General features: G+C 52.2%; 1 protein-coding gene across 1 annotated transcript in view; it reads right to left on the bottom strand.

Moving 5' to 3' along the window:
* SLC19A1 (solute carrier family 19 member 1) overlaps positions 1-10,880 on the bottom strand; it is a 31,857-nt gene extending 20,977 nt beyond the window's left edge. The window contains exons 1-3 of the mRNA XM_007948709.2: positions 10,686-10,880; positions 4,587-5,361; positions 4,263-4,455 (exon numbers count right to left, since the gene is read on the bottom strand). Coding sequence (XP_007946900.2) covers positions 4,263-4,455; positions 4,587-5,361; positions 10,686-10,880 — 1,163 coding nt within the window. The remainder of the gene's footprint in view (positions 1-4,262; positions 4,456-4,586; positions 5,362-10,685) is intronic.
* Positions 10,881-19,277: the final 8,397 nt, after the last annotated feature.

Below are 19,277 nucleotides of genomic sequence, written 5' to 3'. Positions count from 1 at the left end.
CAACAACTCAACCAAATGAGTATAAAACATAACTACAGGGAGATGCTCAAAAACTCTACTTAACTCTAGAGCAGAAACCAGATCAAAATCGTTATAAACTCCCTGACAATAAGAACCACGATAACAGGATATTAGCAAAATGTGTGGGCAAATGGCAGTCACCAGGAAAATTATCAAATTAGTCTTTTGTCAGTAAATGAATTGAGTATCTAACTCAATAAGTTAGGGAAGGAACAATAAGATAGATCAGGAAAGCAGGAGGAATTAAAAAATTGAAAGTAGAAATCATACTTAGGAATACTAGTAGTCTGGACAAGTCGAGATGACTTTTTTTTTTTTAAAAAATTTTTATTGTGATTTGGGTGAAAGTTTACAGAGAAAATTGGTTTTCCATCCAACAACTCATACATATTTTGTTTAGTAACACTGATGGCAATCTCACAACATAACTCTTCCATTTCCTCCCTGTGTTTACCATTTCTCTTCGCCCTTCTTTCCTATCCCTTCCTGACTTTTGAGCTTTATCCAGGGGCAAATTTTGCCCTTTTGATCTTCTATGGTTGATTGTACTTAGGAGTACATACTTCCCTGGTGTTACTGTTCACCCAATATGCCTACTGTTCAGCTGAAAGTTGAGGCACAGGGGCCAAGTTCAGTTCCAGGCTTGCAGGGTGACTAAGGGCCAGTCTCAGGGACTTCACCAGTCTCCACCAGACCAGTAAATCTGGTCTTTTTTTTATGATCTTGAGTTTAGTTCTACATTTTCAGATGAAGACTCCTGACAAGTAATTGAAGAGAGAGACCACTCTCCCAACAGGGAGAAATAAAATGTCAGAGCTCCAAGCCCTCTGCAAAGTACATTAATGTTGTAATGTGGTTCTAATTAAAATCCCAAAAGGGCTTTAAAAAAATAAAAGGACAAAAAATGTCCTAACATTCATCTAAAAATAAAAGAATAAACAATCCAAAGAAAACATTAAAAAGACTGATGTGAGGCCAAGAGACTTTCACTGTTAGATCTTCACGCTCTTGGTGGACTCAGGAAAAGCAATAGTAAGTCAATGAAATGCCAGGATATTCAGGATGGCAGAAGAGAAGACAAAGCCCAAGTGGAAACCAGCATAGACACGAATTCAGTATGTGATGAAGAAAGCAGGAAAACTAGGAAGAAAGGGCCTGGACAACAGATGAAGCTGACCTGAGGTTACACCATTGCCCTCAGCCCAGCATCTATGACCCGGGGCAGGATGTGGACAAGACCACCTTGCCACTTCACCTGGCCAGCTCCAATCATCACGTGTAAAAATGAAAGTAAAGCAGAAAATGAGAAGACAGATGTAACCTACATGACAATATCCATCCTCATTCTAATGGAGTCTCTGGGTGGTACAAATAGTTAAGTGCTGGGCTGCTGACATAAACACTAGAGGTTCGTATCTACCATAGGTGCCTTGGTGATCTACTTCTGAAAGATCAGACATTGAAAACCCCACGGAACACAGTTCTGCTGTAACACACATGGCTTACCATGAGTTAGATACAACTCCATGGCAACCAGCTATCCTCACTCTAATAGGTAATAAGCGTACTATAGATAAGTAAGGAAAAAACACTAATCTATAGAAAGGCACAAGATGTGAACTTACTAGTCACAAACATGATATTAAAATGATCACTAATCTACTCCCAGGGGTCATCTTTCAGTCAAATAGTGGACTGGGCTCATAAAATAAACAATATCACTAATAAGTACTATGCTCCTTTAAATAGTCACCTATATGAGACTAAACAGTCAACTGTACTCTAAAGAAAAGATGAGAAGATAAGGGGAGGCAGGGAAGCTAGATCAAAGGAAACAGGACAAGCAGAATGGAAATAGTGAGAATGTCGACACATTGTGAAAAACATAACCAGTGTCACTGAACAATATGTATAGTTTTTTAAATGGGAACCTATTTCACTGTGTAAACTGTCGCCAAAAACACAATAAAATATTATAAATAAATAAAAGGTCACTAAGGACACAAAGGAGCTCTGGTGGCAGAGTGGATAAAGCATTTGGCTGCTAACCAGAAGGTCAGCAGTTCAAATCCACCAGCTGCTGCGCAGAAGGAAGACTGGGCAATCTACTTCCATGCCTTAGAAACCCAAAGGGGGTCACTATAAGTGGGAATCAACTCAATAGCAGTGAGTTTGGATTTTTGGTTTTGAAGGCCATGAAAGAGTTGGCTTCACTGTAACAAAAGCAGACCCTGAGAGTGCCAGGAGCTCGCAGTGAAGAAGGAACTGCACATTCCTGGGAGGCAGGTATACAGTGTTCACCAAAAGCCCCTTTCAAAAGCACACACCCTCTGACAGACCAATTCCTTCTAGGAGTCTGCCTGAGGGTCACTGTCAGAATCTGAGATGAAAAATGCAAGTGTGAGAATAATCTGCCTGTTACAGTGGAACACTGAAATGGACTTCACCTACTTATGGGGGTTAAACAAAGTGGTATGTGAGTCATTTCCAAGAGGGACCCATTGTACGTGCACAGTGAGTGGGAACAGCAGGGATGGATGTGGGACCTGATGTCTGCATGTCGAGATAGACTCCTGAACTTCAGCACCAATTGGGTCTTCAGCAAGGAAAATGTTACCCAGGAGCAAGGTCCTAGTTGGAGCTGACAGGCAGCCTGAGTGTGGCTGTGGTATGGGCATAGCCCAGGCAGTACTGGCCCCTTGGAAGACTGAAAGGATGCTGGTTCAATGCAGGCCTTGTACCTGGAAGAGGTGTGGCCTGAGGACTGGGGAAGGGTCATCTCCGGAGGGGCAGCTCTGGGTGTTCAGGAGCCTATAGCACTCCCCAAACTCAAAAAAACAAACCTGGGGGAAAGCATGCTAGAGAGTCATTCTGATTCATATGAGGTCCAGAGGGTGCCCCCAGGGGAGCCAGGGCATCATAAAGAGTGTATAAGCTGGGGCGACATCCTCAGAGTGGGATGGGACTGGTTGCTAGACCTTCTCACTGGATGGAAAGGTGAGAGCAAGCATATAAAGGGAAGCTGGAGGAGGCATAGAGGGCCAAGTTCCTTATGCAGTATGTTGTGTATGGGTGGGCACATGTGTGTGCATATGGGTATACACATGCATGTCCACGATGTGCACTTGAATACATGTTGTATGTATGCACTGGGTGCCTCACGCCATGAATGAGTCCACATTGTGTATGAATGTGCATCATGTATACACGAGTACATGCATGCTGTGTGTGCATGCACACATGTCCACCCAGGTGTGCACACTCCTAATCCCTCTGGCCTATTTGAGGGTGACAGGAATAGGGTCAGGATGAATGGGAGAGCTCAGAGCAAGGATCCCTGGTGTGAGTACCTGGGGTGGACCGGTTGGTAGCACAGCATGGTCCAGGGAAAGCCCAAGTGCAAAGGCAAGGGCAGAGATCCTAGAGCATGCAGGCACACAGCTTGGGAAGATGTGAGAGGTATAAGTAGGGCCAGCCAGCAGGCAGCATGGGATGTCCCTTGCCAGTGGAGGGTACAGGTAGTGGAGGGTCCTGAGTTATGCAGTGCATGAGAAAACAAGGCATCAGGGCAACCCTAGTGCAGAAGACAAGGCTGAGATGGTCTCACTTCTGGTAGTGAGCACTGCCCAGCAGAGCACAGGGCAAGGGGGGGAAAGACCCTAGCCCAAGAACAAGGCAGCAGAGCTGATTTTGTGGGAAAGGGAAGGGGACTGGGAGGGAGGGCTTCATGATATCCAGGCAGAACATCAGTGCGAAGCCTGCCCTGGCAAGCCCTGAAGGGTCATTGAAGGAGGCTGCTGCTTGACCTTCATGTTCCTATCCTACTTCCCAATTAAGAGTATAGCCAATTGTACTCAGGGAGCCCTTCGATACCAAGCAGTAGTGATAGGAGACCTGAGGGCATGGCAGGAGGCTCACCTGTATAGGGACAGGGCCTGCGGCGAACAGTTGACAGTGGCTGGCTCAAGGTGCCCAGGGCCCCCGTTGCCCCCCTGGTGTGACACACCACCCCTCCAGGTTTAGAGCCCAGATCCTCACAGCAGCACCACCCCTCTGATCCCCACACATTCCCAAAGCCAGCCTCCTACATGTGGACACCTGTTAGTCACCCACCCAGCAGCACAATGTGTCCACCAAGCACATGGCCAGCCCTGCTCTGGAGCACCTGGAGCTGATTAGAGGAGGAACACCAGAGCTAGTAGGCCCCACCCAAGCTCACTCACTCGCCGTGTCTGACTCACGTGGCAATGGGCACCAGGAACTGGTAGGCGCCACGGAAGAGCACGAAGGTGACATAAGAGACCCAGATGTTGCTGGTGCTGTACATGAGGAAAATGAGGCCAGCCTGGGTGACTGTGACACCGGCAATGACCAGCTCGGACCACAGGGCCCAGTGGATCTTCACGAAACCTGCAGCAAAGGAGGTGACGGCACCTGGGGAAGACAGCACATTAGGGGACCCCCAGGGTCGCCTGGGGGAGAAAGCATTTTACTAGGTCCCTGGGGTCACCTGGGGGATACAGTGCATTATGAGGGTGGCAGGTCACACAGGGCGGTGTTAGTACCCAGCAGAGTCGAGGCAGCATCCGCACCACCATTGTAGACCACTGAGCTGTCCCTGGTCGGGTTCACCATGTTCCACAGGATGTGCACATAGTAGAGGATCAGGTAGTAGCCGGCAGAGTTGAAGATCCACCAGAGGGACCAGAGACGTAGTTGTGGCAGTCGTAGGCTGGCACCCAGCTCTCGGAACATGCGGACGAGCACCGAGTCCTGCCAGGCTGCCAGCAGCGTGAGTTTAAGCTTGCCATTGGCTGGCTTGCTGGGGCTACCTGGGGCCATGCGGTCTAGCTCAGAGGGCAAGGCAGCATGGTGAGTGGGCACACTGCGGTTAAAGAAGAGGCTGCGCTTGGGGCGCTTCAGAATAAGGGTGAGCAGAAGGCTGAAGACAAGGAAGCCCAGGGATATGTAGTTGAGCACAGTGAAGGAGAGGCGGCCTGCGGAGACAAGTACCTGGCCCAGTACAGAGCTGGTAAAGACACCCAAGAGCACAGCGGTCCGTGAATAGCTGGCCATGCGCTGGTAACGGGCAGGGGGCACAAGGGAGAAGATGTAGGAGGAGTAGGCAATCCGGGCGGCCATGGTGATGCTGTAGAAGAATTCCATAAACTGCATATGCAGCACGGTGTGGCCAAAGAGCAGAAGCAACCACAAGGACACGTAACTCATGCTCTGAAGCACCAGCACTGGCTTATAACGCAGGTAGTCAGTGAGCAGGAAGACTGGCACCAGGACCACCAGGTAGGAGTAGGACAGCACCGGCGTGATCTCGTTGGTGACCTGTAAACAGGCAGGTGTATGACCCCACAGCACCCAGGCTGGTCATCTCTTATAGACAAGGACCCAGGAGACCTAGAGCCAAGCCTCAGGCCCAGCCACAGTGCCACTCAGCAAATGGGAATGTGTAGGCTACTCCAGCGCCACCCACCGCCCACTCCCCAAGGTCAGCAGAGGCTGGTCAGACCATACTGCTTGCTCAGCATGCCCTGGTCATGTTTGGGCACCCAAGACATGATGTCTGGCAGGGGCAACTTGGCTCAGCAAGCTGGGACACCCAAAGTGGGGATAACCTGGCCCCCAAAACACTGTACAGCTTCCCTGCCTAGCAGGCTTGCCTGAGCCATCACCCCAGCAGAAGCCAAGGTAAGCCCTCTGGCTCTGTTCCAGAAAAACCGAGCACAAAGGGGCTCAAAACGGCAGACTTCGGGGTATTCCTTGTGCATGCCAGTCCCTGTGGGGACAGGAGCCAGGGCCAGGGCCAGTCCCCTAAAACCCTGGGAACCTCAGCCACGGAATCTGGGCCCTTTGTTGAGATAAAAATTCTGGATCAGGTCTGGGCAGTCAAACAACCTGTGTGGAGGAGGGTTCTTGGCAAATGGCTGTGCCTTGCTCAGCCAGGAAGGCTCCTGCCAGAGCCAGCATAGGGGGACTTCACCAGGACCCTGTCACTGGCCATGATCTTGAGCTCTGTGAGGAGGCAGCATACAGGTTAGCCTCCTGAGGACCTACTCCATTTTGGAAAGAAACAGCTCAGAGAGACACCTGGGCATGGGGAACAGCTGGGTACAGGGGATAGCTGGACTCGGGATAGCCTGGCGCACAGAGAGCTGGGTGCAGGGGACAGTTGAGCACATAGCACCCCAAGGAGTCTGTGGGTCAAAGTGGAGAACAGCAGGAGGGCCAGGCTTAAAGGCCCCTAGAGCCTCACCTTGCACACATATCAATTAGGAGTACTGCCTCGTCTGTACTTCTAAGCAGACCTGAAGAGTCTGCAGGGCCATTGTTACATGACCCTGTGATCTCTCTCTTATTCCAGGGTCCCCGTGTGGAACTGTTGCTTAACAGACTTCAAAAGTGGAGCAGTGCCTTATTCATATCAGCAAGCACACACAGGTATGCATACATTTGCCCCTGCCCCTGGCCAGGGAGTGCCAGCAGCCTCGTCTGCGTCCAGCCAGCCAGCCTTGGTACTCTGCAGACTCAGATTCAGCCACATCAACCTTGATAGCTAGATAGGGACAACCAGGTGGGGTCACAGACAGCTTCGAGACCTGAACGCAGGCGCAGAAAGACCTCATGGTCCCCCCACCCCCAGCATGGTCATAGGAAGTCTTGGTCACAGAAGTGCCTATGAGCAGAGCACTGACTATAGGCCCATGCCTAGCACTGACCCCCTAATGAAGACCCCAGAGGACTCTGCACTTGATCTAATGAAGTCTCGCCCAGATCAGCATGAGCCATCTGTCTTTAGCACTATCCACGTGCTGTAGCTTCTCACAGACTAAGCTGAGGAGATAATAACATCTGATCTTAGGATGCTGCCCCAATTCTGCTGGGGACATTCCACAGTACACAGTACAGGACTGAAACACTCACCTAAATCCCCACAATTTTAAATCCTGAGATACATGTTTTGGAAGAGCATGAACTCTCAATCACTGGACTCTAAGCATTCTTGATTCAAGTCACCTGGCTCCCAGTGCTGGGGGCAGGGTGGGAGTGTGGGGGTGAGAGAGTGTGCACCTTGAGGGTATCTCATGAAAGCCCAGGCTTGAGCACCACAGACTTGTCTACCCCAAGTGACACCCTTGGCTAAGACAGCCCAGCCTGCCTTCTGCAATGCCCCATGCTCTACTTCCTGCTGGACTTGGCAAACTGTGCAGGAGCTTTGTGAAGGCTGTGACCTCAGCCACACTTGGAAGGCTTGGGAGCGGGGGGAGCATCTATTAGACACCCTGGCACTAGCACAGAAATGAGAACACCTCTTCCTGGCCAGAGCCCAGCCCTTGCCAAGAGCTTTCCACACACCATCTGGCTGGCTAATCCCTAACAAATTTAAGGGGAGAGTGTGAGAAGCTGAGTCTAAAAATCTAGAATGGCTCAGGCATGGCCCCGGGTGGTCTGCAAAGACATGTGGAGAACGAGGGCAAACCAGGCGAGGTACCTTCCACTTCAAGAACAAGCCAGACTGGCAGAGTGGAGCCTGCACTGTAGCCAGGCGAGTGGATGGGCATGTGTGTGGTTGGGGGGCGGGGGGGAAGGGTGACTGGACAATGAGGGCCTTGGCAGAAAGGACAGCAGCAAGGGAGAGTAGAAGAGCAAGTTCTAGGATGAGTGGGCTGTGGGAAGCACAGCAGGCCCAGACCAGGTCACAGGTGACCCAAAACCCCACAGCAGTTGGGGCTAAGGGTTGAGAGACAGCACACAGCTGCCCCCCACTGAGTCTGTGATGGCGTCTTGGTACCTGAGGAAGCAGGGCCAGGGCTTGGGTCTGCCCATGAGTCTAGCGGAGTCCGGAAGAAGCATCTCTCAGAAACCATGACACATATGAAGTAGCTGTGAAGTCTGAGTTTTGATGAAGCTACCAGTGAGCCTACTGAGGGAATGGACATGCAAGCAGACAAACAAACAGACGTACAAGAATACGCAGGAATGGACAGGAATGAATGGACAGAGAAGGCTGGGTGGGAGCCAATGGACACATGGGGCTGGGCAGGAATGGATGGACAAAGGAGTCTAAGAAGAGCTGACACACATTACGATGCCTCAGGGCTGAGGAGAACCAGAGGCAGCTCAAGCCAGGCTGGGAAGAAGGCAGCATGGCTCTTTACAGGTCTCAGGGCAAGGGCTCTCTATGGGGTTCAGGGCTATACTTCACTTCTCACACCAAATAATTCCAAATGATCAAAGAATGGAATATGAAAAGCACAAACTGCAGCAACCAACATGGGGGTCTCCATAAAGTCAGGGAAGGAGCAGCTCAAAAGTCAAGTCTCAAAGCAGAAGCCAATGAATGAAAATGTGGCTGAATTTAAAACTAGACCACTATAAACAAAAAGGATACCACAAACATAAAAGACAGAAAACCCAGGGAGTGAAACATGTTTGTGACACATGTTGGCCAACCCTAAAGACATAGGGAGCTCTTTCAGGCAGTGTGGAAGGCATGCAGCTAGACAGGAACACAGGATGGCTTTAGACAGGTGGTCTCCGAGAACAAACCCAGACAAACGGTGAGCAGCCACAGCAGGAAGCAAACAGGCCCTCAAACAGCAGAAAGATGCCTTTCCCACCTATCAGATCAGCAGGGGCCCAAGTCAGACAGCAGAGCCAGCAGGAAGAGAGCAGGAGTCTTTGATGCACACAGCTGTGGCAGAAGTGTGACAGGTGAGCATCTCAGTGTCAGCAGAATGCCAGTCTGGCTGCCCCTCTGCCTGCGGGTACCCCAAGCAGAACACATGCCAAGGGGACAGTGACTATAGGGAAAGAACCTGGAAAAGCCTTTCACCATCCACCAGCAAAGGACAGGATAAATGCACTGTGGTCCAATCCCATGAGAGAGGATTCAGGTCACAACAATACCAGTTTCTTGGACCTTAAAGGGATAAATCTCCCCAGCCAGACTGGGTAAGAACCAAGCTGCAAAGATGTGTTCTGCAGACACTATTGGCGTACATCTGCCATACAAGTGCCCAGCAAGGACATGGCTCCACAGTGCCCAGAAGGCAGGTGGGGCACTCAGTCAGCGGGGCAGGGGGCCTGATCATGCAGCCCGGGGCTGAGCCTGCTCAAATCCACGGGCTCTGCTACTGCTAGACAACCACAAAGGCTAAAATCCCCTTAATGACATTCCAGGGCCTGGTCAAAAGGCTTGTTTTCTAGAATCTACTTTTTTAACCAGTTAATATGTGATCTGAGCAGACAGCAGATGGGGCTTACGACTTTTTGCTGTACAGGTGTTTGTTATTTTGTTACTTTAACGACAGCTTCCCAAGAAACGTTCATTCCTAAAAACAACCTCAGAGGTATCTTCTCCCAGAGCAGAGAGAGGTTTTGAAGGGTCAGATCCAGTCAGTGACAGGAGCATGAGGGAGAGCTGGTGCCTTTGTGTGGAGGTATCGGGACTTGAAGGGATGTTGGGGAGGAAGATATGGGCACTGGTCCCACCTGGGACATGCCAACACTGGGGTGGCATCAAATGTGGGGACAGTCATATGGCAGAATTACCACTTTTCAAGAGGGCACTCTGAAGGGACATACCTCATTGTCACAGCACCTGCATTTGATTTAGATAAAGTCCATAGCTTGGGAAGGATGGGGGCCAAGACCAGCAAGGAGAGCCAGGAGCTTCACTAAGAAAACACAGGGGACTCGATGAAGGTGTGATACAGGAGGCCCAGGGATTTGGAGTGCAGGGATGAGTGGCCATCCTAAAAGGACGGCAGGAGGTCCTAGACCTACCCCCAGCTTCCAAGGGGCCTGGGACCAGTGCTCAGGGCAGAAAGTGCCATGGGACCCTAGAGGGGATAAGGTCAAGGTAGTGGGGTAGGGGGGCAAGGCTGAGGTGACTACCAGTATGGACATGAGCCCTATGAAGGTACTTGTCACCAACTAACCCTCTCTAAAAATACAGAGTTCAAACAGGAATTCCTTTGGATACAGCCTGTTACCCCTATTCTACATCTGGGTGAACTGCTGGAGAGACACCCCTGCCCAGGGACTTGGGACCCATGCATACTCACTAGTAAAGACTCAGTGAGACCCTTGACCCACTGCCAAGAAAGAAACATTCCTACAATAATCTCCTTAGCAAACAGCTGCCTAAGTCTCTGTTGGAATCAAGTATCCAACAGAGCTTGACATGGGGCCTGGAATGTAGACAAGCTCCAAGGGTCAGAGCCTGCCTGGCCTCCTCCGGTCTCAGGCCTGAGATGGTGCACATATGCTGGGGGGAGGTGAGGGTATGGGAGTAAGGGATTGGGAATGAAGGGAAGGGAACTGTGGGGTGGGAATTGGGGAAAGGGATGGGAGCTGGGGGATGTGGGGGGCAGGGGAACAGCATGGAGCAAGCACTCCCCACACCTAGCTCTCTTCCTCAGAAAGACCCCAAGGCAGAACCCTTCAGCTGGACCTGCTACCCTCAGCCTTGGCCCTTCAGTCTGATAGGGCACTGGGGCACAAGATCCAGGCAGCCCCATAATCTTGTAGCCACCTGACTCTTCCCACCTGCCCGCCTATCCCAGTGATGCTGGGATGACAAAGACCCCACACTCAAATCACAATCCCCCCACCGACGAGACCCACCTCAGCTGGCCACTACTTACCTGCTTCTTGGTGAAATTTCTGTCCCCTAGTAGGTAGGGTGTGATGAAACTCTCCCCAGGCCGCATTTGTGCCATGAAGCCGTAAAAGCAGAGGCAGAACACCAGGCCCCGCCAGGACTTGAGCTCCTGGCCCGGGCTGGGGTCCAAGGAGGGCTGCTTCTCTACTCCTGCCACTGCTGAGCCAGAGGGTGCCATGCCACAGGCAGGAGATAGATGCAAATACTCAACCTGGAAGAGGAGAAGGAGTCAGGCAGCTCCACAATAGTCTGGACACCTCCTTCCCTCTCCGGAACTGACTGCCACTAAGCCTGCCTCCCTCCTGTCACTCAGTGAGGACTAAGAAGGCCAGTGAAAAGGGCCAGGGTTGGCCTAGTAGGGTTCCACGGGGAGGGGCTTGGTCAGGAGTGCACCCCTGGAGCCAGTAAAGACATTGAGACCAGGCCACACCCAGACCAGGCTGTCACCACCCCCAGGGGCTAGAGGTCCCACCAGCCATATGTGTTATAAAGTTTAAATAAAATTTAGTGATCAGTCTGTCAGGCACATCAAGCACTCCTAAGTGCCTCCACCTCCTGGGGCCTGTGTGTCGGACACAGCCAGCCTCCCTCACCACCCAAGGGTCATAGGTCAGCCTCCTCGAGAGGCTGGTGTTGGCACTGGCACAGCTCCTAGGTACAACCTTGTGCAGCTGAGACCTGGCACTATCACTTTTGGCCACCCTGTGACAAGGTGGGCAACGCTGTGGCTGACTGAAAGTGAGGGTCTGGGCTGGGGGGAGGGATAGGGAGAGGTCCTGGTGGGAAGCGGCAGCTCCTCTGGTTGGGCACTCACACCACACCTGGCAGCACTGCAGGTGATCAACACACAGGGTGGGGAGTGGTAACCACAGGCTGAGAGCCCACACCTGGGGCCCCTGAGGTCAAATTCTGGTCAGCCCTGGGGCCTCCGGCATGGATGACAGCAGACAGAACAAGAGGAAGCTGCTCCTGGGGAGAGGAAGAGCAGGGAAAAGCAGGGTGCTAGCTGAGGCTACAGGTTAACAGGGGGCAGACTGAGGACCCTGAAGCAGGCACACTTCTGAAGGGAAGGCAGAGAAACACTGCATGTTCCAAGTGGTACATCCAAGTCAGTCTTCTTCCCCAGGCAAGTCTGGGAAAGACTCAGTCTGATCTCAGACTGGGCGGTGCCAGCCAGTATCCCCCAGGGTAAGGTTATCCCCAGGTTGGCTCCACATGTGAGTGAGGGAGATGCCAGGTGGTGCCAGGCAACAGCATGAGTCAGACCAGGTCACATGGTGAGAACCTGGTGAGTCTTTTCAGTCCCCCTCCATTTGTCCATTTGTCTGATTCTGTCAGGGAGACACCTAGCTTGTTACACAGTGAAGTGCACCTCTCAGACCCCTGATCACCACCTCCACTCACAGAGGTACAGGTCATCACACCTATCTCCCAAACACAAAGTTCCTCATGGTGGGTCATTTTTATCACTGTGTCTCTGTGCCAAGTTAGACTTGTTTCTGTTGAGGTCAAGCACTGGTATAAAGGTCCTTTCTGGGTGACTACATCACAGAGTACAATGCTACAAGGAAAAGTGTCACGTTAGCCAGGGCTTGTGGGCCAAAGAGCTGTGCAAAGCCAGGTCTGTTGCTGAGGCACATGGACCAGCTCATATCAGGAAGTCTTGGGTGTACTGGGTGGCCCAGGCAGATGGCTGTGTTCTTGACACGAGGGCCCACTCAGGAAGGGAGTATACGGAAGGTCTGGCCTTGGAGAGAAATCCTCTCCAATCCCCAAGCAGTGGGCAAAGAAAGTCCCTTGATGTGACCAGCCATGGGTTCCAGGGACCCCAAGAAAAGGCTGCACCAGAGTCCCTTCACTTGGCACTGTCCCCATGCTCAGCCAGACTTACAGGGGCACGTCAAGACCACCAAAGCTGGAAGAGTTCCTTGTGATTCTGTCCATGTCACAGCTGAGGCCCAGGAGTTAGGGGATGTGCAGGACCCACACATGAGGCAGAGAAGGACTTCATAGCAAGGCTAGACCATTTTCTACCCCAGCCTCAAGTAGGAATGGGGACAAGGCCCTTGGTGGGAAGGCAGGACCAGCATGTATCTTAATTTCTTCATGTCTATTTCTGTGATTAAGGGAAAATGAGCCAGGCAACCCCAGTGAAATCCTCCAAGAGTCTTTGGGGTTGGTTTGTGGGGCTACCAGAGAGGTGGGCAGCTGTGAGAATTCCAAAGGAAGGGGATGGTAGGGAAGACACTGGGAAAGATGTTGGGAGGCAGTGGCCCCAGAGGTTACAGGTGCTGGGACAGTCCCCCTGCACCCTGTATGAAAGGGCCAAGAAAGAAAACAAGAAGTCAGAGGAGCGGGCTATCACTCAGTTCCTCCCCAAAAGAGCCAGCCTATAAACAGAATGTGGCAGGCCATGCTACTCAGCTGAAAGATACTCAGATGCCTGCTTGGCTTGGTCCATGTGTCCCAAACCTCCTAGGAACAGCTGGAAGGAGCATTCATTTTTGGTCCTGTTTCTGAGCAGGGACCCTTACATCCAGGCTATGCAGAGTCCTCCCTTGGCCCATATCTCTGAGTGCATCCATTCCTCACTGCTGGGAGATGTTTCAGCCCCAAGACTTCTCCTAAGTTCATGCTCACACTCCTAGGCAAGTTTAGGTAAATGCACCGCTCCCTGGGCATCACAACCACCTCTGGTCAGGATCACCACACCACTCTCACCCCCACTAAGAACTCCAAGCCCTGCAGTAAATAGTCAAGAACGTAACTAAGCCCAAGGCCTTATGCCCATAACTAGAGGCTGAGGCCTCCTACCACTGGCTTCTCCCAACGACTTCAGGACCCAAGTCCCCAACTCCCTATATCCCCCAGGGACTCAAGTCCTAAGACGTCCAGCCTTGGCTTCTCCCAGGGACTCAAGACCTGGGTCCTCTAGCCTTGGCTTCCCTTCAGGGCTCCGGACCTGGGCCCCTTAGCCTCAGCATCCCCCAAGGACTCGAAACCCAAGCCATCACCCTCCATGGCCCCCAGGGACTCAGGACCCAAGGTTCTCAGTCCCCTTATCCTAAGGACTTCACCTCCAGAAGTGATAGGCACTTTCTCACTTGGTGTCATCCCATGTTCAAGACAGTGGTATAAGTACTGAGACACATGTACAAAGCCCTCTTGAATTCCTATGGCTCTTGAAATCCTGGAACCAGAGCTTGCACCATTGTGGGAGCCTGCTAGGAACTCAGGGTCCAGGCCTGCCCCAATCTGTGGGGAAGGTCAGGGACAGCCCAGGACTCTGCACTTTAATACATTCTTCAGGTAAGGAGGGCACTGCTCAAGGTTTCCTGTCAAGGGTGGAGCCTAGGGAAAGGAACACATTCCCAGACAGGGCTGACCTCAGCAACCCTCCCAGTCCAGCCTCACCCTGTCCTATTTAACACGGGGCTCCTGGAAGAGATGGTCACTTAATGGTCTGCAACAGACATTTGTGCTGAGAGCTGTGCACAAATCCTGTCCCTGACCATGCAGGGCCCTCCTCAGTCCCTTCAAGAGTCTACCCTAGACCTGAAGGTAAAGTCTGTATGTGTACCAGGGGGCCTCTGGAATGCTTTTATCTTGAAAAGGAGAGCCCCTGGAGGCAGAGGGCTTATCTTGACTCTGGATTGTGCATCTTCCAGGCATTTACAACACTTTCCATAGAACACTGACAGGAAAACTTGTGGAAGAGTTAGGTTTCAGGTTGCTGACTCCAGAGCTCACAAGGATCCATGGTGGGCTAAGTAAGAAACACTGAGTCAGGGCCCGTGGCAAGAGCCTAGCAGTTCTAAAGTGGGGGCCATCTCCACACAAGAATGCTGGCCCAAAGTGCAGTCTTTCATCTGAAATACATTAACACTAATGAGAAACGTTTTAAACACTGCAAGACCAAACAGACTCATGTCTGCAAGCCCACAGCAACATGCAGGCCAAGGCCAGGTACGAGCCTTGGGGCTTCCCTTACTTGCTCCCTCCAGCATGAGGGCTGGGGCAGGCAGCCTCTGTCCACTTTCACCACCTGGGGCTGTATCATGAGGTTCAGAAGGAAGTATATCCACAAAGGCCAGGATCCTGGTAGAAAGACATGATACTTGGGTGGGCTGGCAGGCAGTGCAATCTACCCACTTTCGCCTGCCTCAGCAGTCTTGTTTTCCTCTCCCAGGAAGTGAACTCAATCACAAACACTAACAAACTGTCACATTTAAGCTTTAAAGATACGTCCTCACACTCCTGAAGGGTGCACTCCTCTGTGAACAAAAAGCAGCAGTCATATCATCACACCCAAGGACAGCACTTGCAAAAGGATGCCATCCATCATCCACATTCTAACAGCTGAGGATACAGAGCTCAGGGGTGGCTGAGTGAGGGCCAAAGCTCAGAGCAGGCAAGATGCAGGGCTGGGCCCAATGCCCCAGTGTCCTGACACCTCACCAAGTGGGACCTGCAGGCCTCTTGTGGGCAGATGAAAGAAATCCCTGGCTGGACAAGGTCCATGGGGAAGGAAGCAGGAGCCTATACTTCTGCCTTCAGGAGTTGAATTCAAATACTTTACCCCAAGTCCCTGCCCCCGTCCCTGCCCTTTCTGACCACTCAACTCCCAGATCTCTGGAGGGCATCTGCTGTCCTCCCAGGGCTAGGAAAGCCTGGACGTTTAAAGATCAAAACAAAAGCAAAACTAATTCTCCTATCTTGTCTTAAACCACCAACTACTCTTGCAGGTTAACCAGAAAGAGTTCACTACATAATTAAAACATATCCTGTAACTCACTGCCGTCAAGTCGGATCCGACTCATAGCAACCCCTCCTTAGGTTTCTGAGGCAGTATCACTACAGAAGAAAAGTGCCCAATCTTCCTTCTGAGGAGTGGCTGGTGGGTTTGAACCTCCAGCCTTCTGGTTAGCAGTCAAATGCCTTAGACACTATGCCACCAGAACTCCTAAAACATATCCTAATAAAAAGAAAAAAATTAAGTTTAAAAGCCTATATCCTGCCCTCAGAAGACTGAATTCAGTGTGGTCCTAAAAGTAAAATTAAACTCCTTGATATCATGTTGTAGGCACTAAACGCACAGTTCAAACATCCTGAGCTGTTGGTCACTTTTGTCCAGGAGCAGACAGTCCTACCTCGAGTCACTGAACTCCATCATTCACTCCTTTGAGAGAAAGCAAGCATCAGTAGTGCCAAAGCAGAGCAAGCCAACCAGGTCCAGACTTTTAGCTGCTGTTGACAGCCCCTCCCCTCTGCACACTCTGCTTCCCAGACTTAGAAAGCGCGGGAGCAGTACCACTGGGCAGGGGTTCCTCTGTTCTGCTTATTCAAGCTAGATGAACTGTTCCAGACTGATGAAGGTTGGGGGCGACGAGGGATCCTTGCAGGGGTCTCCCTTGGAGGCAGAGGGCTCCTGGTCACTTCTTTACAGGGCAGCCCAGGAGGCAGCTCCAAGACCTTCACCAAGCCCTGATTTGGGGTGGTCTGAAAAACAGCTTCCTCCAGACTGGCTCTGGATTTCCAGGCCAGAGTAGATGCTGACCTGCACCCTAACCGGGCAGCACAGAAGTTCTCCCAGAATTAGCATGGTCATTTCCCACACATAGCTTAAGATGGTTTTCCTGGTCTAGAGAAGTTGGGACGACCTACATAGAAAAGGTCCACAGGCAGCTGCCCAGGTTGAGTGATGCCTCTGTGTGGTATGCTCCAACTATACCAGGAGGAGGTCCAAGAGGAAGTGGTTTGACACCTACAAGACAGGCGAAGAAGAACAAAGGACTGCAGGCACCAACTGGGAGGTACGCCAGGCACCCGGCCTGGGAAGAGAGAGCAGCATCACCATGTGAACCTGAGCAAACGCTGGTTGCAGTCAGCTGGGCTTGGTTGACACAGGGGATGGACATGAACCAATGGGGTGACGGGGGCCTACTCTACAGTGTTGAGGGAACTGCACTTACAGCTCCCACTGCCGGCGCTGAAAGGTACTGAGGGGCACTCACCACGCCTTAGTCTAATGGTTCCGAGCGCGTGCGTGAACCACAAAGCGCCAGCAGAGAACTGCAGCGGCTGGAGAGAGGAGAAAGTGGTGGGGGCCAGGGTTCCACGTGGGATGCTGCACGTGTCAGACGAAAGAAAGTCCCAAGTGCAAAACTTAAGGGCAGGTCGGTACAAACTTGCATCCAAGGCGCCCTCGCCCGTGCATGCCCTGTACTCACTCCAAAACCCCAAGCCTGCGCCCCTCAGACACCCCCCTCCCCGCAGCCACCAGCCTACTCCCCCTCCTCGCGTCAGAGCCCCCGGCCTGCGTCTCAACTCCGTGCACGCCCGCAGTGGCCCAGCAGGCCGAGTACCTGGTCAACGTGACCCGCGCTTGGCGGCCGCTCCTCCAGCTCCCGCGCGCAAGCAACTCACGCCGAGCCGTACTACGGCGCCCACAATGCTGCGCGGCGGAAGGCGCATGCGCTGCCAGAAAGCGGGAGCGCGGCCGCTTCACCTGGGTCACGCCCCGTTGCGGGGGGGGGGGGGGAGGCGCTGCTCTCGGGGGCCCCGGGTGTATACCCCGCGGGAGACACATGTACCGCCGTGGGTGTCCCCGCACCATTTACACGTACGCCCAAGCCTCGCTCCACCGTCCACTACGGGCACACATCACGGTCCACGCCGCAGGGGACGAAGCAACCATACCATGCAGGATCATACACTTTCCGGGGTCTCGGAACGCGGTCTCCGAGACCCCGCCCCGGCGCCCCGGGAGGGCGCAGCACGCGGCCGCTACGTGGCGCGCAGGCTCTGCCGTCACGGATCCCCAACGCTGCTCCGCGCCTGAAGCATCTCAGCCACTACTTGGGTAGTGGCCACGGCTCTTGCCCTCTGTCTGGCGGTGACCATGGCCCGCCCATCTGTTGCCTCGTGGACGTGCGCTGACGTCTGGCCTGGGTGATGGCCATACTCCACCTACTGCCCTGGAGGAGAATTTCACCTGTTTAGAGACTGTTTTAGAAGGGACCATTCCCTGGAGAAGGATGCCATACTTAGTCAACGAAAGAGGAGAAGGCCCTCAACGAAATGGATTGACACATTGGCTGCGGCAATAGGCTCGAGTATACCAGGGATCGCGGAGCTGGCGCTGGACCAGGCGTTGTTTCGTTCTGCTGTGCATAGGGTCGCTGTGAGTTGGAGACAACTTGATGGCATCTAACAGCAACAACAGGGACTATTACCCTTTCCTGGCTAACCCATTCGAATTAAGGCATTGGTCCCTGTGCCAGGCTGTCAGGGCCACGGGTGCAAAGCGCCCATCCTAGCAGCAATTTGTGTGGTTGCCCCTGATCCCCATTTGGTGGCATTTTCTATATTCCACGTGGAAGGAGTGGATTCTCTCTGCACTCTTGGCCAATTCATCCTTTTACGGGGGGGGGGGAGACAGTGACACTACCAACAAGGGTCTCTTGGGGTGTGCAGGCAGCTAGACAGCCCCCCCCCAAGCCATATGCCCTGTGCCTGGGACCCACTAGTGCTTCCCTGAGATCCTCCTCCACTTCAAGCACTGACCATGTTCAGGTTCTTGTGCAAAGGAGCTGGAAGCTGGGAAGGGGGTGGGGAAAATGACCTGGCCACTTGGCTGCCAAACACTCTGGGCTTCCAGGATGGGAAGCTTAATGGGAACAGAAACACCTTGCAAGTTCCAGACTGCACAACCCAGCAAGTTGTATGTAGAAGGATCCCCATGGGAAGGCCCTAAAGGTTTAGCTACCCACAGGCCCATGCCAGAGAATAGTCAGATGTGACCCAGGCCTCCTTGAGGGCTCTGAACCATCTTTATGATCATTGGTATGCTGGAGTCCAGTGTTGCAGCTATTTCATCTATCTCATTAAGGAAGCCCATGTTTTCACTGACCATCTACTTTACCAAGCATGTTGTCCTTTTCTAGCAATTGGTCTTTCCTGATAATGTGCCCACAGTAAGCTACTCAAAGTCTTGCTATCCTTGCTTCTAAAGAATATTCTGGTGGTGGTCTAATTACCTAGTGTCACTCCAACAGCAATATACCACAAATGGGATGACTTTAACAAACAGGAGTTTATTCTCTTACATTTTGGAGGCTTTAAGTCCAAGTTCAAAGTGCCAGGCTCTAGGGGCTAGGTGAAAGCCCCTCAACTTTGGGGTCCAGCTCTGCCTCCTGCTCCCAGCCCAATGGAGCTAGAGGCATTTCTTCACTCAGACAGCTAGAGGTTTTTCTTTACTCAAATTCTGGCTGCTGAGGCTGACAAGCCCAGGGTTGACAAGTAAAAAGGCACAGTTCCAATGTTACCAAACAACATGGCAGGCCACTAATTTGAAGTCCAGATGAAGTCCCAAGATCAGTAGGGCATGGCAAGCTGTTGAATAATGACTGGGCTACATGCAGGGTTCAAGCGTGCCAAAAGGCTAGAGACCATTCCCAAACCTGCTGCTTATATACTGGAAGTAAACCACGTCCCTAAAGCAGCTGCACCGATAGATTCCACCATGGAGTTAATTACCAGTCTCACCATGGGGCATAACTACATCCAGCTGCCC

The sequence above is a fragment of the Orycteropus afer genome, unplaced genomic scaffold, assembly GCF_000298275.1.
Source record: "Orycteropus afer afer isolate SDZICR_OR568_19922 unplaced genomic scaffold, OryAfe1.0 scaffold00219, whole genome shotgun sequence".
NCBI lineage: Eukaryota > Metazoa > Chordata > Mammalia > Tubulidentata > Orycteropodidae > Orycteropus > Orycteropus afer.
This window is presented reverse-complemented; position numbering and strand designations above follow the sequence as displayed.